At 40.6% G+C, this 25,625-nt stretch overlaps 1 protein-coding gene across 1 annotated transcript; it reads left to right on the forward strand.

The window, feature by feature from the left end:
* The first annotated feature begins 443 nt into the window (after window positions 1-443).
* Window positions 444-25,421, forward strand: LOC118786213 (ly6/PLAUR domain-containing protein 6-like). The gene is made up of 5 exons (XM_036541316.1): window positions 444-555; window positions 19,701-19,890; window positions 23,061-23,159; window positions 23,817-23,947; window positions 25,065-25,421. Exons 2-5 carry the CDS (start codon window positions 19,773-19,775, stop codon window positions 25,245-25,247), a joined length of 531 nt encoding a protein of 176 aa, XP_036397209.1. The 5' UTR covers window positions 444-555; window positions 19,701-19,772; the 3' UTR covers window positions 25,248-25,421.
* Window positions 25,422-25,625: the final 204 nt, after the last annotated feature.

The following is a 25,625-nucleotide window of genomic DNA, read 5'->3' on the forward strand; positions in this document are numbered from 1 at the left end:
ATGTACTCTGCAAATTCCAAACTGTGAAATTTCTGTCAAATCATGTAACCAAAATAATTACTCTTTTTATCACACTAAAATTAGCTTTCACATGCATTTGATCATTTTTAGTTAGATTAAAACGTTTAAAATAATCCATATTATGACAAATCGGAGAGGAAATAGGTAATGGGTTTATTATCTGTTCACAAAAGAATACACTTGTTTTATCAAAGAAAAACGAGTGACGACGCAAAAGAGATAATTTCTCTGGCGTTATAATGCCGCAGGGTTGCTGAAGCAATATCCCTATTTTTCTGTCCGAAATATGTCACGGTGCAGCCTATGGGATGGTCCTTTCCTTTAAAGAGCACGCCTCCGGAGACGTCCGATAGGACCAGTGCGACAAGCACAGTGAAAGCACCTCTGTACTTGTGCATTTCATTTCAAAGACGCTCAACGAAGTGGAACTCTGTGACGGATAATACTGTGCTTGCAAACGGCAAAGTAGATGTTTGTTTTGACCTGTGGAATACTCCGTGGTGCTCGCAAGTTTGACAGCCGGTGTTGTCATTGGTAAGTGCTCATAACGCTTTTTTTTTTTTTTTTTTTTTTTAGAAATTCATACATTGTTAAGAGTCAATAAACCTGAAAACGTAGTGCTCCTCTGACGCAACTATCTGGAAACAATCGAAACATAATTTATCAACAAAGCAGTGCAATATTAAATATATTTTGAAAACAATACTGCTACTGTTTTACTATTTTAACCATATTTTGTATCTCTTAGGCTACTTTATCTTATTGTTCCCTTTTACCCATTCTTCTCCGACCTCATATCGTGCTAGATTATTAATGTAAATAGCACCATTACAGTTACTTGTTATATCTTCTTTTTTTCAAGTTAATGCTCAATGTTTTGGTACCTCTGTTCCAAAAATAAACGTAGGCCTAAGTAAGCGCACCACTGAACTTCATGTCTGTATTTGAAAAGCCAAGACAAAGCAAATCTGATTCATTGGTCGGAAGACAATTTTCTATTTAACATGAACGAATTATTCCATATCCTCCTGAGCCGAAACGAAGAGGTTTATTTCGTTCATACCACGTAAATAATATAAAGCGACGATGACCTTAAATATCGGGCAATGTCAGCGTCTTGGATCAAATTAATCACCAGTTTATGCGGAGAACGTGACAGTTGGGTCTGAGAATGATAATTTGTTGACCAGCAGGTGCACGGAGTTGCGAAGAGTTTCTGCAAAATACTGTAGATGGTAATGCAACTGATTCATAGGAACTTGTCACGGGTTTTCTGTCAGATTTAAAGAGGCTGGGCTCGCTGGTTCACGTCTGCTGGATGCACTGTACACATTCCGGACAAATACATAAAGACCAGTTATTTGGGGGTCCTGCAGAGGACCGTTAAGCTGCTGTTGCTGCCCGGTTTCATCAGTCCATACAGTCAGTAAGATGTTTGAATTTTCTCAGTGCAGTAAAGGCAACCGAGGGCACATCTGCAAAAACTCTCACTGCCGTAACATGTGGACACGTTATAAAAGTGATGTTGTGTAACAACAGCTTGGAGCAGAACTCTACCCTTTATGGTAATTGTTTCTTAAATATTGCTTACCATGTGATTATTACAGACTGTAGTTACCTAATAATTGAAATTTACAGTTGGAATGATTACAATTATTACTGTACCGCTGTACTAGTTATTTTTCACTCGCTTGTCAATGTTTGCTTGCATGTACATATCTGATTGTTTTACAAACAGTTTATTTTTCATGTGGCGGGGGTACTGCCTTCTTTAATGTAACCATGTGTTCTAATTTAGTTAAAAAAAAAGACAATGCTGATCAAAGATAATTGATGAAAGGTATTTTGAAAGACAATTTTTCAATTTTAATTACTATAATAACTGAAACTAACTGAAAGGCTCCTCATTCAATTTCCTGCTGGGGCACTGCTTTTATACCCTCGGGCATGGTACTTAATACAGAATTGCCTTAGTAAATATCCAACTCTATAAATGGGTAACATGTTAAAAAAAATCAACCTATGTAAGTTGCCCTGGATAAGACTGTTAAATGTAATGTAATGTAAAAACTGCTCCAATAGTGTATGCAGGGATAAGCACACCAGGTCCACCCAAAAGCAGTGTGTCCTATGTAGATGATTAACTTGGGCCTTTCCTCATTTTCAGAAAGAAAACAGTGGTTTGCTTTTAGATTTTGCATGTTTGTGAAGGAGCCATATGCTGGTGGCCAAGTAAATAGCACAAGAGAAGCAGAGTAAAAGCTACTTCACTTGTGATTCTCAGGATCAGTTAGCCCAGAGCCGTGGAGATATTTCTGAAAGAAGGAGGGGAGAAGACTGTCGGGAGAGGCTCCTGTGGGGCTGCAGGGTCCCCTGTGACAGTGACGGGGGCAGAGTGGTACACTTAAGCACAGCACAGAGAGAAACCACCTCAGTGCCATCTACTGATTTATCATACAGATCAGAGAAACGGTCCCATTATTGCCTGCAGTGTTGGTCTTTAATGCTAGGTTCTGTTACTAAAAACCTCCTGGTTAAGAAAAACAAACTGATCATGAGGGCTCTTAAAACCCCAGCAGCTGCCTGGAGGATTCAGGAAAAATGTACCTCGTACATCACATGCCATCTCCATTAACTTAGAGGGGGTGATATATGTGTAAGATGTATGATTTTATGCACTGTTACTCTAGGTGTGGTTTACAGTAGGATAACACTCAAGCAGTGAGAGGTTTTGAGTTCCCAAAACTGTCGCGACCCAGGGTCTAAGTTCTGGTGAGATTCCTGCCACAGTTGAACTGTATGACGGACCACAGAAGCTACTGTACTTTAATGTACATATATTGCAATTTTTTGTCAGAAAAAAAATATTGTCTCAAATAAACATGCTAATTATACAGTACTATTTAATTATAAACAAAGCCAGTTGTGATATTCAAAAAATAGGTATGGCCAATACAGCACCGAACATGTTTTACTATATCAGAGTAATTTATAATTTACCGATTTCTTTATTCAGAATTACGGGATCAGCGTGAGTGCAGCCCGCATTCCTCCAGATGTTCTGTGATTCAGATACTCAAAGGTATCTTCCTGATGATGACCTCAGAATTATACGCTGACGGACAGGTGCTTGTTCTACATCTCTAGTGCATTCTGGAATCTTTTGGAGCATTGATGGATCCAAATTTAGACCCCTGCAGAAGTAGGGACCTGCCGTTCCTACCCTGCGGGCGCATTGAGGTGATCTCACTGGAAAGCTTCCACAAAATATCGGCACCCACACTTGAGTAAGGCTATTGTTGTGAGCAGCACAGTGTAAAGACCGGTTGACAGAGACAGATGTTTTGCCTGTATAGTCCATGGTGGTGTGACCAAGCGGTTGAAGTGTGTCATTAGAGCGTCAGGAATGACTAGGCTCCATTTCTAACAGGTGTGAGGGTCATTGTCATTAGGTACATTCATCCAGGTGCGGGCCTAGTCTGTGAGGGTGATCACTTTCCTGACTGGCGTTGCATTTACTGTAAGGACATACCTGTCTGTCTTTACTCCATCGTTTTCTCATGCAAACACTTGACAAGTGAGGCCCCTTTTGATAAGAGTGGTTTTCTTTCCTGGTCCCGGAGTGGCACTGTATATGTAGCCTAGCTTTGTAATGCATCATGCTATTTCCAGCTTTTTGATTTTCTTTTTTCCATTTTACAGCTTTATAAATAACCTCTTGAATTCTTGCATTTAAATACATTATGGCCCAGCCATAAATCATGACTGTGCATCTGTGAATATACTAACTTATAATGATGTTAATAAAAATGCTTTGCCTTCAAGCTGGCGCGTGTGGTATCTGTGCTTTTGCGTGCAAGCAAACCCAGTGTGGTCATATGGGTGCTGAGCAGTCCTCTAAGTACAGCAGACAGCTGAGCTCCTTTCCCAGTCTTGTGAATCCCATTACATTTCACCCTGCTAGAAAGAGGACAGTGTTTCAGCATACCCAGGGTGTAGGATGGGGACAGACGGTCATTCACTGCCCCCTCATTTAAAACAGGTCTCGTACGATAAGAAAAGCAAGATACAGCAAGTCTTTGTGGAAACGTTGCTGTGATGAATTTCCAGACTCGAACATAGATCTCAGCCCAGAGCACAAGTTAAGCGGAGGTCAGTACGGCCTTCTCTCTCTCTCTCTCTACAGTGCATTCTCTGTGTAAAGGACATCAAACGGAAATACCACATTCACCTATGTATTGGGGAAAACTGCCCCTGGGGTGCAGTGTGGAGCTCTTACAAATCAGCACGGCCTGCAGTTCATTAGAGAGGGGGAAGTGGAACGGCAGGGGAAGTCTCGTGAAAGAGAATCAAAGCACCAAACTGCAGCCATAAGGCCAAGACCTGCAGGGAGTCACTCAGCTACTCCATTACTTCATATCCTCAGACAGTACCAGGGAGAGGCATCCGTCAGATGAGTGGATGACAGACATTACAGAAAGAGTGAGAGGTGTTTCTACCGTACGTCACACCTCTGCATTAAACTACCAATTCAGCTGCATTTTTTTACCAAAAATAACAATCCAGATAAAATGTGTCTGGCTCAGTTTGATAATACTTGATAAAGACATGTACTCTTGTCAGCTGTATGACAAAAACAGTAATTTATGTGAACCTGTAGCCACCACAGTTTTTAATTATGTGATTTGAATTGCTTTCTCACTTGTAAATAACCTGACTTACTAGTTAGTTAATGTCACTTATCAAGTCATGTGACTGCTGGGCCTTTTCAACCTGTTTTTTCTGTTCCACCAGCCTGTTCCTTTTCAAGATAGCACATTTAACACAACGGTGTGTCTCAGATTTAATACCTCTAGAGCTCACTTTCAGATAAGGTTGCATTAATTAGATTCAGATGAATTAGGACCAAATGTGTTTAATTGTGATGCTAATTAATGTTGCTTGATCTCTTATGTTCTCATACATTTAGAGGGCAGATGGATTTGGTTTGAAGAGGCTCTCAAAAGTTTTACTGGGGTTGTTCTCGCATCCCATTGTGAACCTGCTGGTTTTCGGGTCTCTGAACATTTTTGTCTTATAAATATAAAGGTCAAGTGCCAGCGATAGTGGCAACATATCTTTTCAAAGTTGCTTAAATGGAGCTGTCAAATCACTTCAGATATTATGAGGTAATTTAATATTATTTTATGTCTTATTGAATTATGTTATATCTATATATATGTTATATATATATAATGAGATTAAGGGTAAAGGAAATAAGCTTTGAGGATAAAATGTATTATTTACAGTGCCTGGTAAGTATCAGTGTTAGATTGTCATGGTTGTGTGTTTGTAAAAATGAAGATCAAAGTAATTGAAAAACTTACTTTAATAGTGAACAAGGTAGAATGCTTAATTCAGATAGCACTTTGAACTGCAGCTTTGTCCTAAGGAAATCCGGGACTCAGCGTAAAAAATAAGATACTTTCAGGGCAGATGAGGTGAAACTGCTTTTAAATACAGACTTTAAAGAGATGTCAGGCAGACTCTTCATATCTTCGAGGGCGGGAAAGACCAATAATCCCTCCACAATTAAGTAGTGTCTTAATGTCCATCAATACTCCTTGTTTCAGAGGGGTTTGTAAGTAAGTTAAGTCTTCTCTCTGACATAAGCACCAAAGAGCTCTCCTCTGAAGGTTTTCTATGCCCCCTTTTAAATGGCAGCTGTGAATTCAGACACAGGCTATTTCTGTGAGAAAAAATGTCTGTAGAAATGTATTATTTCTTTATAATTTGAAGGAGAACACTTTCAGCTAATACTGAAAGATAATCATTGTTTACAGATAATGAGGGCTATATTTTTGGGCTGGTTCTAGCATATTATATCATAACCTATTCATATAGCATGTATAGCATACTATACGTTGTTGACACAGCTTGATTTTTGTGTACATTAATCACAAATTAAGTGAAATAAATTATATACAGTAGCTTTATTAAAATCATTCTTTAACAGTTTTTATGCATTGTCAAAGAAAAGCTGGATACTGTTAAGGCTGATCAAAACTTCTCTATATGAAGAATCAGTATTTAAATTATCCCATGATGTTACATGGTCATAATGTGGACAGCAAAGACATTACAGTTATAGCGGTACTACCCTCCCCTTTCTTTATATTGGGGCATTTTTGTGTTTGTTCACCTTTATGCACCATGTGTAAGTGTATTTTTTCATGCCTGAAGTCAGCCCTCAGTAAAAAACTGCCATCATAAAACTCATATTTTGGAAAGGAAATGAGGTACACAAACTCCTCTTCTAAAAAAGCCATCATGAAAGTGCTGCAGAGGGTCATATGCGGTTCCCGGAGGCATCTAGGAAAACGTTTAACCTGAAACCCTGAAGATGAGGCCGCCAGATTGAAAAGATGCATCATTTTGTATGACGTTGGAGCTCGATTGGGCCCTCTCCCGTAATCACTCCCCCCGCCCGCCCCCCAACCCCGACACCAACCTCAGCTGCATGCTAATAAGGTCCAGATGGGAGACTGGTCTCGAGAGTGCTTCTCGACAAAAGAACAGCGTTTCCATATGGACCTGTAGCAAACACAGTCTCCCTCACCACCAGACATCCATGTCCCACTATTTGCCTGTTGTTTTAAGTGTGGAGTGTGGTCTGGACACTTAGAACTGCATTCTAAACACTGTCTAGCTCTCGCTAAGTCTCTTAGACTGGATTGGATTCGCTCCAGCTTATTAAAATCATCACATCCTGTATTTCTTTGTTGTTTTTAATGACTCCCTTTGTCTTAAATATCCTTTGACATTATTAATCAATTTATGCTGATTGTAGGTGAGAGGCTTCCCATCTAATTAACCAGTTGTGTAAATAAATACCCAGGAAAATGGTGTGTTAATGTGGTATCCATAATGCTGTTAAGAATTGAAAAGATGAGCTCTTACACTTCTTATCAGACAGACAGAGCTGTTTTTTAATGGAGCTAAAAACGATGCTTCGTTCTTTACCTGCTTTAATGTCACGTCCCCAAATCCGTGGAAGCTAATTAAACAGTTTAAAGTGTGAAAAGGCTTTAACCAGCACCGCAAGGTTCCCCTAGTCCTGCTTTAAGATAAAGGCAAAGAAAAGCCTTCGCCTCCAAATCCCAATTAGCTCCCCATGCCTTTTAACTGTGCCGTGGATTTTGCCCTGAAGTTTGGGGGGATAAAACTCCCTGTCTTCTTCTGCAGCTGCGACAGTTGTGCATTATTCCAGCCTTGATCCCCATTATTCCCCTGGCATCTGCGCCGTCTTACCCGTCCCTCACAAGGATTTAGTGTTCCCTGTTCTCATCGGTGGGTTTAACCCCTTTGAGTCTGGACCAAATGGGGCAGCTTCCCTTTGATGCAGGGGTCAGCAACTGTCCCTAAGCCCTGTCTTGTACGTAGTGTAAAATAAGGCTGCTCATAGATCAGTGAGGCTCAGACACCGAGCTGAGAAAGACAGAATGGCGGGCACCCTGTTGCACAGTAACTAAGAGTGCAGAGAGTGGCTCAGCAGTGCCCTTTGCTGTCATTTGGGAACGCTGAGTGGCTGTCCCCTGCACAATCATTACCAGCTGTCTGCTCGACTGGAGAGCCTCATTATGAAGTCATCTTGGTGCCCAAGTGTCCACATCCTGTTTGCTCTACCCTGAGCCCACATTGCTTGGTTACATAAGAGATATGTGCAAGTGCAGCATTACACTGGATACAGATATCTCTAACCTCTTCTTTTAATGTCCAGGCCAAGGTTACGATCTTTTTTCAGTTTTGTTTAATATTAGTACTTTGTGTTGAAAGTATTGTTTATCATCTGGATGGCTGGACTTAACATTAGTAACATGATTCTAGCAGATAATGTGTTTTTTTTATTACTCTCACCACAGCACTCTGATTATGTAAGTGTGTGTTTATAGTGCATTACATGTCTGTGTTTACATTAGCAATGTAGAAAAGATCCACATTTGATCCCTCTACCAATGAAAAGTAAAAGCTGGCTGCTCGTAAGTGGCTTTTATCAGGGATACAAAAGACAAACAAAAGAAGAAAATTGACTCTGTTAGTTATAGATTCTGTGGTTTTGATGGTGGTTTGTAATGTTGGTTTTGGGCCAACTAAAGTCACATCTTTTAGAGATGGCTGTCATCAACGATAGTTTAATTTGAGGTGCATTTATAGAAAAAAATCTCATTTCTAATCTGGTGGTGTCTTTTTTTTATCTCTAATGCCATAAATGTCAAGTCCTTGTATGGAATGTATTTATTTCAGATACATAGCTAAAAGACCAAATAACTATAAGAGCAGAAATCAATATTGCCCATTTAGTTGCCAATTCAGTGCTTGTATTATTAAAAAAAATATTGGCTCTCTGTAAAACATCAAACAGCCATTTAAAATCCACTTGAGGGCATTATTCAGTTTCATTTTTAATGCACTTATTGTATATTTAAACACAAAATATTGCAGTTCAAGTAGTTCAGCCTATTGAAGTGCAGCATTGCTTTATATTTGCTTTGTAATTAGCTTACACCAGCACAAGAAGTCATGAGATCTATGAGTACTTCACACAGGTGATCACCGCCGCATGGCCAAGCTGTGGCTTTCATTCCATGGAGATGAATCAGCTGCTGTAGAGCAACAGAGATACTTGTCAATCCACATTCACACAGGCACAACAACATCACCACACAGGCCACACATAGTTTGGCCCTGTGGTGGTTGTATTGACAAAACATGGTGAAAATGGTCATTCCTGCTTTTGTTTGCAGTGTGGAGAACCTTGTCCGGATACTTTTAGGGTTATACTTGTAGATATTATGGATGTTGTGTAATCCTTGGATCCTTCCAGCATAGTAATGTTGCTACAGCATGGTTATGATGGAATTACATGATGATGCCACAACTATTTGGCAATGTAATAGCTGAAGAGGAATTTAAATTGCAAGGCCAGGTGCCTGCTTACTAAACCACAGACTCCTGCTGTCACACTGGACTCGCGCACAAACAAAGCCGGTGCATCTCTTGCAACAGACCCTGTACAAGGGAGGAGGCAGACGCTCTGGCTGGGTCATGTGACCAAATGACTCGTGTCCCTCCCTGAGGTTTTAATTACAGATCAAGAGAGCTGGGGCCCGTGAAATGGAGCCCTGCATAATAGAAAGTGATGGGCTGAGGTCCCCGGCCCTGGCCGGGACCTTGTGTGACTGGGGGCTACACAGTTAATCCTTTTAATCTTCATGTGTATGGAGCCGCCAGAGGATTAAAAAATTATGCAGCTGACTTAAAGTACTTCAAAGAATGCAGCAGGATTATGGTGTGTGCGCAAGCAGGATTTCGTTTAGGTGGACCATGATTCAAATGCGAACCGACTCCTGTTCTGGAGGACCTAAATGAGCAAAGCCAGAGGCGTCGTTAGTTGCCATGTGGCATCCGATAAGGGGGTATTGTCCACGATGAGAATTATTGTGTTCCAGCTCTTTTAGATCAGATGAAGAGATTTGGATGCTTAATGTAATCATTATTCCTGGGAGTGCTATTTTTTAAAGATACTTTGATTTTGCACTTGGTCACAGATTGGAACAGATTTCAGCAGCATTCTTAGAACTAGGCTACTTCAGGAACAGGACTAAAAATGCAGTAGGCAGCAGTGTGGTGTAGTGGTAAAGAGCAGGACTAGTAGCTGAAAGGTTGCGGGTTTGATTCCCTGCTGGGCCACTGCTGTTTTACCCTTGGGCAAGGTACTTAACCTATAATTGCCTCAGTAAATATCCAGCTGTATAAATGGATAGGATGTAGAACTGTTACCTATGTAAATTGCTCTGGATAAGAGCATCTGTTAAATGAAAATAATGTAATGTAACAAAAAGCCTTAAATCAGTTAGGAGTTTCAGTGCATGTAGAGCTGGTGACCTTGAATGTCACCGGCTGGAAAGGGCCAACATCACACTGCCTGAGTTTCTGTCACTAGCTCACACTCCCTTGCATCTGGTCTGACAAGTTTGGAGAGTCTTGCGAAGATACAAGAGGGGATTCTGCATTTCTGTCTCTCTGATGGGCGGAACCCCTATTCAGAGATTGTCACTTGAGCTAGAATATCGCTTTTCACCACTGGCAGTGGTTCAGAGGATGGGTTTCGATTCAGGAGTCATGGGAAGACACCATTGTGTAATCCCTTCTCTCCCTGTTGGTCAGTTATCAGCACCGACTGAGGGAGTAATGAGATGAAAGAAAATTGTGCCATCTTTATCAGGGAGTATTTGGCATTGCAGAGCATTTCCAGTTTGCATTGAGCTGGAGATGTGAGGTTTGATAGTACTGAGGGCTCTGAGGAGCTGGGAGGCATTCTGCCACTGATGACTGATGTTTGGAGCAGAGAGAGAGATTGTTGTCGGTTGCCAGTGCTGTGGATTTCTTGGAAACATGCACTCTGGCAAATGTTTACAGCATAATCAGATCAGACCGGCTCTGCTGCACTGTGCTGTGGTGAGCACCAGCACTCTCTGGAATCTACAGTAGCACATGATGTTTCTCATGGTGAAGAAATACACTGCCATCATACTGTTGTATACAGCAGACGGGATTCCCAGAATGCATCATGCATCCAATATGAGATGTGAAATGTGTCCTTATTGGAATTCTTGCCGATTTCATTTTCCTGGAATTACAGTAGAGGGAGATTTTGTTATATGTACAGTATGTTAGAATGTATTTACAACAATGTCTCTTATACAGGGGTAGTGCCATGACCTCTTTTTCATGGTCAGTGTTCATGGGCTTGGATGATAAACCAAATGAACTTGGTGGATTAGTCAGGGAGAACATTGGTCCGCACTTCAGAGGCATCATGTCAATGCGGTTTTTAGTGATGGTGACACTTTGTAGTGGTGGAGTAACCCAGACATGTAGACATGCATGTGATGTGATTAGCTGCCAAATGTCCTTACACTTCACTAACACCATCCCAAGTGCCCTAGGTTACAGGCTTTGTGGGTGGCAAGTTATTCGAAAACCTGTGTTCTCCTTTGTTGCACAATATCCGGCCAAAGAAAGGATGTAAGGGGCGCTATACTGAGAACTTTTCTAACACTCACTGGTGGTGCTTTCTCCTATAAACCACCACCAACTCCTTGTATGGAGCATATTCCTAATTGAGGGGTGCAGTCAAAGAGCAGATAAGGGTGTCCTGCTTCTCTGTTAGCTTCCAGACTTGTGGGGGATATTACACTGAGGTGGTCTCTGTTGGCATTTGCTGTGCCGTTCTAGTGCGTGTGTGTGACAGGGCGAGTGGGATACTGCCACCAGCGAGGCACCTGGAACTCGGCCGAGGACTGCAGAATGCAGAGAGAGAGAGATAAAGAGAGTGTGCACAAGTTCACTGCTCAAGTTGCTCTCCAAAGGAAGCAATACTCCACAAACCCAGCAATTAGCTCTGCCAATGCATGCCATCGGGCCCCTATCCATCTGTCTGAAACCTATCAAATCAAAGATTGGATTGCTCCTTATGCAAACAAGCTACTGCAAACTTCCATTTGTGAGGAATGCATGTGGGTAATAAAGTTCTGCTGACAGGTGATGTTTATTGCGGAAGTGCTGGCAGTGGAATAGAGAGGGTGCATGATTGAAGTTCCCCTCCAAGTATTTCCTGAGCAGAAGGCTGTCACACAAGCTGCATGCTTGCTCGGTGGGCACATTAATTATTGAGAGCGCTTCGCGGTGGAGTCGAATGTTTTATTGCGTGAGATTCATATATTCAGTGCCTTCCTAATTAACTGCCTAAGATGTTTATTTGGGGGAATCTTTTAGGAGGCATATCTTAAAAGTAACATTGGCAACTTGTGAAACAACTTGTGATATTGTGTGTGTGCGCATGTGTGTAACACATTTCATTTATCAGAGGGTATTCAGTGTCCTGTATGGTTCACTAATACAGGGAAGGCTGGGATGCCATCTGCTAAGTTACGGGTTGATGGAGCAATCACCTTATCTATACAGCACTGACAATTAGACCCTTTTTGAGTTAAAATAACCACAATTCCCCTGGACACCGAAAAACACTTATATCATCTAACCTCATTCGACCGCACAAAGTTCAGATACAACTTCATACTGCTACACACCAAAGAGGGACAGTGTGGTGCAGTGGTGAGGAGCAGGGCCTGTAATTAGGGTTGGGTTACATCCAGGTTTGTCAGTTAGCATACTGCCCTGAGAATAAAATGAAACTGGACAAACTTTTGAAAGAACAGAGCAAATTCTGGATAGCATCCATCTGGAACAGTGCCTCTTTACTCTTTGTAAGGTAATATGGATGAATTTGTCAGCTGTGAGTTGGTGTTGTTTCAATTCAGTACTATGAGTTGCAGAGCTATTCTAGCAAATATGCGCTAACATATTGAGTATATATGTATGAGATAATTGCTGTGTAACTGAGTAACTTGCTGTGTTTGTATGGTCAAAGTACTGTTTATTGGAGATTCACTAAAAGGATGGGAAGTAATTGATTTGTCCATACCTTTATGGTGTAGGTAAAATGTTTACTGTTTGCATGCTATCAATGACATATGGTTAGGTGAGGAATGAATGGAAGAATCAACATTTTACCACTGCACCCACAAGGTGTACCCCAGGCAAGGCAAGAGGATATCCACGGTGCATTGCATTTAAAATCAAACAACCACAAGAACGGCAAAAAGTTAATGCTATGGAACACATATTTCATTAGATCAAAATTGTCATGATAAAAGAATTGGTTCTGCCAGACGCCCTCATCAGCTCAAATCATAAAGAGTAAATGTGTGTCTTACTGTTTTCTGCCACACACTTTAGCAAATTTGGGGAAGAAAATCTGCACAAATTGGGTAATGAAATCTAACACGACAGACGTCAGATGTAGGTTCTGCCAGGATTTACTTCAATGCAGGAATGTAGGTCTTCGACCATTTTTATTTTAGCTACTAAGCAAGTCAGTAACTGAACTGTGGGATTCATAAGAAGTCATTAAATGAGATAAATGGTAACCTGCATTATTTTATCAGCTCCTCTGCTTTGAGGAGGCATTTCCCTCTTTCTTTCCCCTAACTCTGCTTCACATACAGCCAGGCAGGCCTAATAATAGAACATCCCATTAGATAATTGGAAGAAGCAAGTTGGGTAATTCTTTACTGAAATCATGCATGAAGACTGAATCATTGATCAAACACAGTAGCATCGGTTTGTAGTTATTAATCAGAAAGAAAAGAATTCTAGGGCATTAGACTGCAAGTCACTGTGTTGGACCCCCCCCCCCCCCCCTTTTCTGTGGCACTGAATGATGGAATGCTGGGAATTCCTGTTAGTTGTCTTTGCAGTGTCTGAATGGATATAAATCAGTTGGCAAGCGCAGGGTCATTCAATATCAATATGCAGCAGAGACAAACAGAACCGTTTATGGTCTTGGAATGCTTAAATTTAAATAGTAATAGTAATTGTTATCTCTACCTGCTTTTTATCGTGTATAAGTTGTGGAATTCCACCGCGAGTCACATTATCTGGGGAAAATACAGTGGGAATATTCTACAAATTCAAATTATGCACCTAAGTTATGGACAGAAATGTTCATCTATTCATTGTACTTATACTTAATATTCATCTATTCGTTATACTTAAACATGTAATTGGTCGTAATTGATTTACAATGTCATGAACTGTACACAACCACCAAACTATAAAGCATAAGTATCAAATGAAGAAACGGCCAAACTGTTGCATTGCTGCATAAGGTAATAATGAGAAAATAGGTTTATCAACATGTATAGCCGAGATAACTTTGTAAATTACTTGTAATGCCAAAATGTCGTCCTTCTTTTATCACAGCACATAAGAACAATTTATTTTATTTTTATTTGTGTTCAGCTATGCATCATCCTTTCCTCTTTGAAACACTATTTTGAACATTTGTTTTATTATTGTCACAGAGACTATATTCTGTACTTGTCACAGGTCATGAAGGGTTAAAGACAAACCAAAACAGAATAATTAAGGTGGAATTACCAGTAGGCTAGTTCTAAGGAATTCTTATCGAGATCTCTCTCCTAAATCTCATCTCATTATAATGGAGTGTCTTTTAATCCAGAGCCAATACAAGCCTGGTGAGACACAGTAATCTCAAAGCTTTCACTTTCAAGCTTATATTTGTTCAAGTTCTCTAAATCATGATGATGGAATGCCTTTTAGTGGCTTAGGACTTCAATTAGAATTGTGACCAGTAAAGGAGAGCTGCTGTTACACACAGTATTTTTAGTCCGGATTTTAAAGGCAGCTGTTTGCCCTGTCTAAATTAAACTGTGGAAAATGTGTCAATGCATTCTTTCAAAACTTTTACACATTTCAGAACTTATGAACTGAACTTTTGTCTGTTATGGTAACATAAACTGATGTAAGACAAGGAAGTTAATCTTCCAGCTTTATCCTGTATGTGTTCAGCTGAAAGACTGAGTCATTAGTCAAAGCAGTCATGGCACCTGTTGGTGAGGTCATGAAGGTACCCTCAACTTCCCCACAGGAAATGACAGTAGGGGCACCAAATGTAAGCTTAGACTCTTAGCAGAAAGCTGTACGTAGTGAGAGGTGCGTAAGCCTTGGTATAGGCACCTGCAATGCCGAAACCAGACCCTCATCCGAATGTGAATGGGACGTTTGTTTAGTTGCTTTGTTTCCCCTGTTCGTTCTCATGCCCTTGTGAAAAGAGGTCCATGCCTCACTATAGCGGTGACACTATCAAAACCCCAAATCTGTCTCATATATTCCATGGTAGGGCACTGTTTTTGTGTCTGGTTTGTGAATTGTCGGGACTTTTTAAACAACCGAATTGGCTCCTGAAAAAGTATTTCCATGTGGATTCAGAACATTATCAAACTGATCTGAAATGAAATAAATGCAGAAAAAACAGCTGTGATGAAGTTTAATGGCTCTGTAATTGGTCAGATGACTCATGACCTTTTAATTATTAAACTAATGACATTGACAAATCAGAATGCTAAATATCCACTAACTTGACAGGAAACAGGAAATGGATGTCTCCTATTTAATAGGATAACTACACTTCCTACTTAGATCTTGCACTTAATATTCTTACAGCCATAAAAATGATAAACATACTCAAACCAAACTGAAATATTTTGGTTTCAATATGCTTGAACTCATTATTTTAAGGGTCAGAAAGAAACCTGCAGAAGACTGTACAGATGAGTTGAGTTGATATGTTCCTGTAGCCTTCATTGCCAGAGGGTGTACCATTTTATAGATGCTGATGGAAAAACGATACATATGAGTGTGTGTGTGTTATTTGTATCATTGTCAGCATTTATCAGGGGAAAGCACAAGCTCATCACCTTTTTCTTGTTTTGTTGAATAATTTGTAGTCTGGATTCACACAAATCCTGATGGAGAGTATGTCACTGTAGCAGGACTGTAAGTGGCCTCCATTAGGAGCCTGGTGTTACATTCCACTAATACTTCACAAGTAAACGGCATGGATCGTTTCCGATGTGGTGCGATCAGGGCCATTATAGCAAAGGCTGATGGGTAATAAACAAGACTCAGTAGGTAGCCCACATAGTTGTGGGGCCGACAATGCAAGTGACCTTTCCAAAGGTGCACCTGAGTGTTCTCATGGTTACACTGGTACTGGCTGGAGGGAAGAGATCGGGGAGATAAGAGGACAGGAGTGAAGTTCAGTCTCGACTTTCTGTTGAATAGGGGGGGTGACCAGATTCTGTGCATTTTTTAAATTCTCAGTTTGTCCAGTGGTTTTGAATACCTGTGTCAAAGGCTTGTTCGGAAGTGTCTTTTTCACACCAGGGAACCACTGTCTGTAATTTGTATTTAGTTTTTTTTTTGGGAACACAGGTAGGGAGGGTGTGCTCCCTCATGGAATCTGTGTTGAGTAAATACACATGAAATAATATCCCAATGTCAGGCTTAAAATCACCAAAAAGAGAAATGTAATCTCTCAATATCACAGAGGCACAACTGGCATGCTTTGTTATTTTCAATAGGCAAAAGGAACTAATCCAGTAAATCCCATTTACATGCAATTGATCCAAGACACCAATGGCTGTAATGAGAACCAAACTATTATACTGAGTCATTAAAAACAAGCATTGTACAGTTTTGGCAGTGTAAAGTTTTTAAAAACATTGATTAATTTTCATTAGCAGCAGTGAAGTAGAAGTACATGCATAACATGTCTGGATAAACACGTCTATCTTATTCTTTGTACAGTCACTTGTGCTGAGGAAGGAAAAGGAGCAAGGATGAATCAGATCGTGGAAACTGATGAATGTTTTCTTTTGGTACGGTTAAAATCAAACCATGTGTCACTATCTCAGAACAACACCATGATAAGAGTTAGGGCGTCTTTTTTGGCCAGCTCTGAAATTCCTGAGTCAGCGTTTAAAAGTACAGTACTGGAATTGACGATGCGGCCCTGGAAAGCAGACCATGAAAACTACTTCATCAAAGAATTCCCTCTGCTTTGTGTCGAAAGGGGTGTTGGTTAGTGTGTGCATTAATGTTATTGTTATTATTCTGAGGTCACTGCGGTAGCCAGAGGCAACAGAGGTGCTGAAAGGACTCTTGCCGTCGTTCTTTATGACAGAACTGGTGGACTGAAGATAACAATGGCATATAATACACAAAAGACAGTTTATCAAAAACCACAATATCTCAAAAAGCCATTATCGGTGAACAATGTTTGCTTTTTTAAAGCTTTTAAAGATTGTAAAGTCATACTCATGCTGAGTCACCAGAAATATCTGGGAGGAAATCTTAGAATTTGCCACCATGTGTGTGTGTCTGTGTATGTGTGCATGTGTATATGATATATAGATTACATATACATACTTTTGGATTATGTCTTCAAATGTTAGACTCTTATGGTAGAAATTCTTATGGTAGACTGTTATGCCAGAAACTGGAACTTTAGAAGATGATTGGGTTTGAATATGTGTATCCTCTGATAAATCCAAATCATTTCCTCAGTCATTGCTTGCTTATTAATATGTACAAAAGATTTTCAATCAATGACCTCAGTGATGGCCGAATTACCTTGAGCGCAACCATGGAACTGCAACTTATATGTAGGCCAGACTGTCCTCTTTTTTTTCCTGTCAGGACTTGCTGACCTTGTCAGCCAAGGTCACTGACACAGAGAATGCACAGCTAAGCCTTGGCAAATACTTGCACATTTCTAAGCTCATATACTTTAATATACTTACCGGGATGTCAGAGGAGGCTGCGGCTCAGACGCTGGTCTTAGCCCAGTGGAGTGGTCTTTCCTCATGGGGCAATAGCCCTATTTACTCAGGACACTGGTACAGAAGTAAAGGTTGTTTTGAATGGAAGAACCCTCCCACTAAGCAAAGCTGCTTTGTCCTCTGTCTTAGTGAAAGCAGGGATAACATGCACCTCCGCTAATCTGATTTTGGCCTTGTTGGGAAATGTTGGCAAGTCTCACAGAGTGCATCAGTGATCGGGGGAGTATTAGATTACTTAAGCTTTTGTATTAGAGCTATAAGGGTTTTGAATCATCAAAATCAAACATCTTTAAATGTCTTTAATATAATGGGGTTTATAATTTTACAACCAGACATATGCTTCTGCTGCATTACTTGATATTCAAATACATCTAAATAACCTGTTTTAAATAATGTATGATTATTAATCCTTAGTTTGTATTGATTAAAGAAGCCTGTTTGTAATTTCCCTGGTACCTTTGCCTCGGCAGAGCTGGAATGGGTTATGTTTTTATCCAAAGGAGCAGTCCTTTGTTTGGTGTGAAACAGCAGGGAAAATTTCCCCTCTTTGTCTGGTGTGCTGTTGATACATTATATCAGCAGCAGTCTCTCTCCCTCAGGCATGGAAGTAACCTGTGTCTTGCCATTTCATTAACTAACTCATATTTTCTCATCCCTTGCTAAGGAAATTTGTCACATCTTGCATGATGAACAAACTGAAATAATTTTTTTTTTTTTTTAACATTGCATGTGTAAGTTAGTAACATTTGACAAAATCTGGCAGAGAACATCTTGTGAGGTGGCTTCAGCTTTTCCTTAGGAAATGATCATGTATAGTTGACAGAATTTATTTAGTTTATTTAGTTAAATTTACCATCAAATTCCAAAGCACTTTTTTGTTTTCCCCTCATTTGATAGTTCCAGAGTTTTTGCATACAGGCATAAATACATTGATGCAGAGGCAGTGAAGAGGAAATGTGGTATTGTATGTGTTAATGAGTTTATTTTTGATAATGAAAGTGTGCAGATGGACAGGCACCTGTTCAGGCCCCAGGCATGCAGCTTAGTCACCGGTCATGTGATGCTCTGTCTTGTACTTTGATCAAAAAAAGATCCAAAAAGTGTGAATAATACTCAGGAACATCAGTGCACTGCATCGCAAGCTGTTCCTCCATCAAGTAATCCCTTTCCTTGCCCAATTCTGCAAGCAGGTGTAGGGGTGTGTGTGAGTGTGTGTGCGTATGTGTGTGTGTGTGTGTGTGTGCTTGTTGAATTACTATACTCTGGTCATAGCCTGAAGGCTGAGGCCTCCCTGAGCTGCAGGAAGTGACACGGTGGGTGTCAGAGGAAGGAATGCACACAGCGGACCAGGAGAGTTGCAGCTGATCTGACTAGGAAACGGCATCGACTTCTCCTTCTATTGTCCCCTCTCACACAATGAGACTCAAAAGGAAAACCTCTTAAGCGCTTTGAGACGATTTATCAAAATTCAGAGGTATTCTTTGTGAAAGTACGTGGTTTTACCTCTGTTCAATGTGACAGTGCTGGTTGATGCACCAGCAATAAAATGGTTAAAGGAGTGCTTAATACAAGGAGTTGAAAGCAACCACAGTCCTGTATTAAAACACTTTTTAATTAGACAGGTTTGGCTCATTATTGCTGGCTTACTTCACACACATTCCTTACACACAATAATAAGTAAATAATAATAATAATAAAAGTTAAACTGATGGAATGTACTGCTCTGAGTAAGTTTTACATGGAAATGACATATTTACAGGTTTCCACTAATAGATAAATGCTTGTCCTAGACTCTCACCGTGTCTATTTTCTTTGTGTAAGAAATTTGTCTTAAATAAATATAAAAAGATCTTACAAGTCAGACTGAAGGCATTGTTATGATTTGATATTGTATCGTAAACTCATAAATAATTGTTATAGTTACGAATAGGGATTTTCGGGTTTATTCCTTTATCATTCGCTTGAAAGTGCCCCTGTTAGGTGACGGAGATGAGTGATGCCAAAAAATAAATACTTTAAACCTGTCCTTTTTCATTTGCTTGTCCATCTTTCTGAGAATTTACCATCCAACCATTTAACGTCTCATTAACCAGATGTTATACGTAAGCTTTTTGTTCCTAAATGTATGAGTCAATCATTATTTTACAATACTAACACTAAAAGACAAAGCCCAAGTATAATTTCCCATAGAAATATACCAAGGATTTATTCATTCATACCAAAGGTCTATTATATGTGCATCTGATACACAAAGCAGAATAGCCTGCACAGGATAAGGCTATCGAACTTGTTGAGATTATTGAAAGTGATTTGTAATTTCCAATGTGGAAATGAAAAAAATTGTTTCTCCTTTTTTGTTAAACTTCTCAGGTGGTTTGTCATCCTTCTGTGACAAAAGTGTCGGCCAATTGGATACCTGTATGTGTGAGGCTGCGACCAGAAATGCAACCCTGGCCAACAGTGGCCTGGGTCCTACTGCTGACTCTGATCGCTGATTGGCTGAAGACAGTCCAGTCACGGGACTTCACAGTGAAAGACATAATCTACCTCCACCCTTCAAGTAAGAACTTACTTTCTCAGAGCTTGTTTGTTTCTGCTGTATATTTGCAATTGCAATACTATTGCCAGTGTGCATGGGTGTTCGTAGAGATATGTCGGCGTATGTCGTTGTTATTCAGTTAATTTGATACTGATGGAGGTTCTACAGTGAAGATGCTTAGCTAATTTCAAATAATTTAAAACAAACAGGAGCACATGCTAGAGAGATCACATATCTTCCTCCATCAATTTTATGGCATTATTACTGTTTTCCCTGACCAGGCTTGATAAAACCCGACTGAGGTTGGCAGAGAAATTGCTACCATTCACTCTCCCCTTTGTCTCCATACAGTGGTCTTAGCTAGCAGAGATCTGATAAGCATTGCTGGCATGAGTGTCCAGACCCTCCATCTCCTCTGAAACCTCTGATTAGGAAGGGGTATTATTACAACTGGCTAATGGGTCCTGTGGATCTCCCTGGCATCTCTCTGAAGAGCTGTCCACAGTGTGGGGGGGCCTAGCTACAGGGGCCGTGGAGGTGGGGAAATTATGGGGGCTTCCAGGGTCCTCTGATCTTGGGCCAAACCAGACAGCGCCACAGCTGGTCCTAAAACTGCATGCAGCCCCTCTCCACCATGCCCAACCCTTTGAAGTTGAGGGCCCATAATTCCATGCGTATCAGACCAGCTCAGTTCTTGTGTGATGAGACCCTATGCCTGCCCATTTCTGCCCCTGCATAAACTCTGCCGTTGGGCCCCAGAGATTTTATGCAGTCAGGCTGCTCTCTCATTTCCCGGTAAACATATTCCTGTCATTTATACCCACACCCTCTCCCTGCAGGAAGGCCTCTATGAAAAGCATGGGTCAGGCGAAGGGCATAGATGGGATCCCAAATTCAGTGACTGCAAGCATTTTTAAAATAGCATGCAGAACTTTGTCAGCCTCTGTCTCTTCTCTTTGTGTGCTCTCCTGAATCTGTATTTAGGGTCCTTGTACGTACTTCTCTCTGCCCTGTAACCCTTTCAGATTTGCTGTGTGCTTTTACTGCCGACCACTTGTGTATTGGGATTCTCTTCTAGCCTGTTCTACCTTCTTTGAAGAACTTTCGTCCTGTAACAGACACATACTGTGGTGGGGTAACTGGCCTCCAGCCACAGGGCGCTGAACATGGACTCTCTTCATCCTGTCAGCGCTTCCCCAAACAGGCCCTCAGATGTCTTTCCAGTGTTAATTAATATGGATGCTGATTTAATTAAGTGTTGGGAGTCATCAGGCCATTGCAGGATCACAGCACCAATGATGAAGCAATGAAAAACACAGACAGGGGTAATTAATAGCTCTTGTTTAATGTCATCCCAGTGAATCGGACAGAATGTTCTGTGTGGAACTCTTGTATGTACCAAATGTGGCTGCTCTTAATTGGAAAGTTGTGTCAATTAGATCATGTTCCCAAAGCCCTGTCTCCGATGAGGCTGAAGCAAACCATGTCATTGTCTCAGCTCATCCAGAGTTATCTCTGTCCATACAGACGTGTGAATCTGTAATCACCCCAAATGAAATTACTGCAGGGGCTTTGCATCCATTCCATTGCTTTTACATAACCTGAAATATGTTCCTAAAATATTAGGTGCTTATAGGAGCAAGTTCCTCTGTTGTGGTGCGTGCCAACTGTTGCTGTCAACAGTGACCACTGAACTCAATTAAAATTAGCACAGTATGTTTGCATGAGTTATGAATGCTATATATTCCTCATATGTTGCAAAAATAGGACCAACCAATTCCTCTGTAATAGGAATAGACCAATACTAAGGTGCACTAGGCATTGTTTTTGAGAAAGGTCTAACTATTATGCCGTGTACACCTTCCCATAAAATTCTGAGTGTCATTCCTGCTGTTGACATCAGCTGTGGTGGTGGTATCACCATATTTTTTCTGAGCACGTGGATGGTTCCCTCTCCTGTATGCAACACAGTAGCCATACAGCGGCCTTCCATAAGTGAAGATGCAGTGTGGCTGGCAGACCACTTTCAATGTGGAACCTGAGCTGGGGAGTGATTGAGCGTGCTCACCAGTGCGTGACAGGCGTGCAAATCTAAATATTAGGGGCTGAAACAACCCAACACTCTGGGAAGCAGACATGCTAGAGGTCAGCACCTCACACTAATAGTCCTCTTCTTACCCAAGAATGAAATCTCTAAGATCTTTTGCTCTGGCTTTCTCGCCCCAATCTGCACTGCACATCAGAGAACCAGAGCTTCCAGGATCAGGTTAACCACCAGCAGCTCACAGGGATATTGTAGACGTCTTCCAGGGAAATCCGTGTCAATTTATGCCCGCCCCTCCGCTCCTGGGGGGATTGGATGACCAGTGCGGGAGGGTTCAAAATTGCAGATTAAAAGTTGAGAGGCAGGTGGAGAGGGAGGCGGACCCCAGAGAGCGGGGGGCGGCTGGGGTGGTGTCATCCAGCTTGATTGGCAGGCTTTGTGCGCTGAGTGAAGTTTGGATGACCCTCAGACCCACAGCTGCCATAGCCAAAGGGATTCGGGGGCCCTAACCAGATTAATGTAATGGTGCTACATGAGAAAAGACCAAACAGCCCTGCTGTTTGAAGACAACAGATGGCCCACCGCAAGACTCAATTCATCTGAGCTGGTTTATTGAAAGGGAAGGATCGTACTGTATGTCTCTTGGACTGTTGTATGCTTCAATAATGTCACTAAATGCTTTTGGTTATTGTTAATATTTGTATTATTTTGCTCAGCAGATGTCACATTCTTAAATTTTTATGGTTATCCATATATACAGATGGTTATTTCGTACTAGTCACAGTAATGTAGTTTGTCTGTGAAATAAGCACCCCCTAATGCATTAATGCATGTGATTCTTAGTCTGTGGCAAAGTGATGATGAAGAAGCATTTTTTTTTTCCAGAAATTTAAATGGAAGGGACATTGAGCATGATTCATGTATTTATTAAAAATACTTGCAGAATCTTTGTGAAAGCAAATTACAGCTTTTGTGGATTACTAATTTTAACTCATTGTCTTGCCAAACAACAATGCTTGGTCATTTAAAATTTTCTGTGAAGTTTAAAAACAACCTGTCCTAAAGTGACCTCCTTGTTGGAAGGAGAAGCTTGTGTGCCAGAGTGCTTGCTAAGTTTGTATCTTTTTTCTCCCATCTGTGTTTACAGCTACACCATACCCAGGTGGGTTCAAGTGCTTCACGTGTGAGAATGCAGCGGATAACTATGACTGCAACCGCTGGGCTCCGGACATGTACTGCCCGAGAGGTGAGCATCGTGAAAGACTGCTTCCTCCTCTCCCGTGTAAAAATAGTCTGCCATTTTGGAATTCTTCCATTAGGACATAAATTACTGTGTTTGTTCTGTGGGCCTCTGCGCCTGTACAATATTGAACATATTTCATTTGTGGGGGGCATGTTTAGCTCATAAATAGCTGCCCTATTAGTAGAGAAAATGCTCCTGTCTCCCTGCTTTTACACTGATTTAGTACATGTCTTTAAATGGGTGGAACACAGTTTAAGTTATTCTTAGCTTTTTAATACACAGCACATTCTTTAAATCAAGACAATACACATATGTCACCTGAGATTCAGAGGTTGTCTAAAGGCTGTGGAAAACACTAATGCTTGTTGTATGCTGAATTTCTCTGAAGATTTAAATGATATTCACAGTGTCTGTCACAATTATATTTATGACAAACACAATAATTTTCCTGTCGGACAGGTGAACACAAATGAACAGAAATGAACCACAGTGTAAATTCTTTTACAGCACTGGTTACCTTTGAGCAGTGATATTTTCACAAATGCGAAGTACATAAAATTTGATCTTCAATGTCACACACCTTCTGTCATACTTTCTAGCAGGTCCTGTGGGTTATTATTTACCATCTCAGACGCTGTTTTACATGTGGGTTTTTATCAGAGACCAGATACTGCTACACACGTCACAAAATGGATATGCAAGGCGACAGTGTATCAGTGACAAAGCGCTGTGTGGCCCTGGAGGACTGCCTCTCTACCGGCTGCTCTGAAGTTGACCATGAAGGATACAAGGTGAGCAGAGGACATGTATGTATGTCTGTATAAATATTGTATAGGAGTGCAAAACAATATTGAGGGTTACATTTTGACTAAAAATACATTATGTGTAATCGAGGAATAAATTACACATCTTATCCAAATAGGTGATGTAATGCAGTAAAGTCCAGTATCTTTGTTACATAAATTATTACCCTTGAGTTCTCACTTATTTCTATGAATCTGAGGTTATCTGAATGTATACACCATACACATATACAGTACATAAATTATGCACAGGTTATAGTAAAATATTTAAGAAACCCTTAAGATATTGTAGGATATTACAATGTGTATATGTAAACATCCATGAAATGTGATTGATATCTCACATACTTTATACTCCCAGGTGTGCACAACTGGTTTTCAGTGACCTAAAGCTGACTTTTCCTCAGCAGGCCTGAACATTGATTAATTAAAGCATTATCATCAAGAGAATATTTCATCCAAATATTCTTCAGCCAGATTTCTTCTCTTATGAAAAGGGTTTCAGATGATATTTTTTCTTGTTCATTTAAGTCCCTTTATCACAGAACTAAAATGCTTGAATGACCCACTTGAAATTATTTGAAAAGTATATACTTGAGGAACAATAAATATGTACTTTTGACATTTGCCTGCATTATCCATGATGACTTAAGAGTTCTTTTTAGTTAATCCTTAGATGCTCCACGGTGATCTCACTGTTGATAAGAAAGAGACTGGAGTTAGACTGCTCTTTCTCAGCGGCTGTCAGTATAATCCTGGCTGAAAGTGCTTTAGATGCGTGAGACTGTACCTTTCCTGTGAGGCTGAAATTAAACCCACCAACCACATGCAAACTCAATGCTCATGCTCAGTTTGTTCTAAAAGTCTTTACAAGGGACGTGTTGGGCATAAGACAAACATATTTTGGGTAGTTTCCTTTTGACTGACATAAGGAAAGGAAAGAAATATGAAGGACAGAGGGATGTAAGGAAAGAATATTAAATGAGTGAGAGAGGGCAAGAATGAGAGGCAGTGAACCCAAGACATGAAGAAATGGCAAGGGTGAGTCCCCTCTGTTCACAGCCTCATGTTTAACTCTTTAACTCCGTGCTTGCCGTGGTCGCAGGTCTGCACCGCTTGCTGCGAAGGAAATATCTGCAACATGCCACTACCGAGAAATGAGACGGACGCTGTCTTCGCCACCACCTCTCCGCTTAACAGTGCCACACGCCTGACGCAAAGCTGCCTGGTGCAAACCTGCCTCACCATCATCATCGTCACCCTCCTCCTCCTCTTCTGCCATCATTAAGTCAGCCTGCAGCTGGCTTGGACAAGGGCCAAACTACAGATCAATACGAAACGCAACAGTGAATGTTAAATTATAAATGACATTTTTAAAAATACATTTTCTTTCATTTTTTTAATTGGTGAACCCGCAGAGGTGCACTTGGCAGCAGCATGTTTGGGCTTGTGGGTGAAAGCTTTGTGGTGGCATTTTAACGTCCTCTCTTGAAGAACAGATTTTGTGGTCCTGTTAATTGGTGTTTTTTTGGCTAAACTGAAAGTTTACCACTACAGTTATTTTGTTGTATTTTCATGTGTATGCACTGTTTGTATGTTATACATGTACATATATAGTATTTATTTTTGTATACATTGATGCCTAATGCTCCTGTGAAAGATCATT

This window comes from Megalops cyprinoides, chromosome 11 (assembly GCF_013368585.1).
Source record: "Megalops cyprinoides isolate fMegCyp1 chromosome 11, fMegCyp1.pri, whole genome shotgun sequence".
Lineage (NCBI taxonomy): Eukaryota > Metazoa > Chordata > Actinopteri > Elopiformes > Megalopidae > Megalops > Megalops cyprinoides.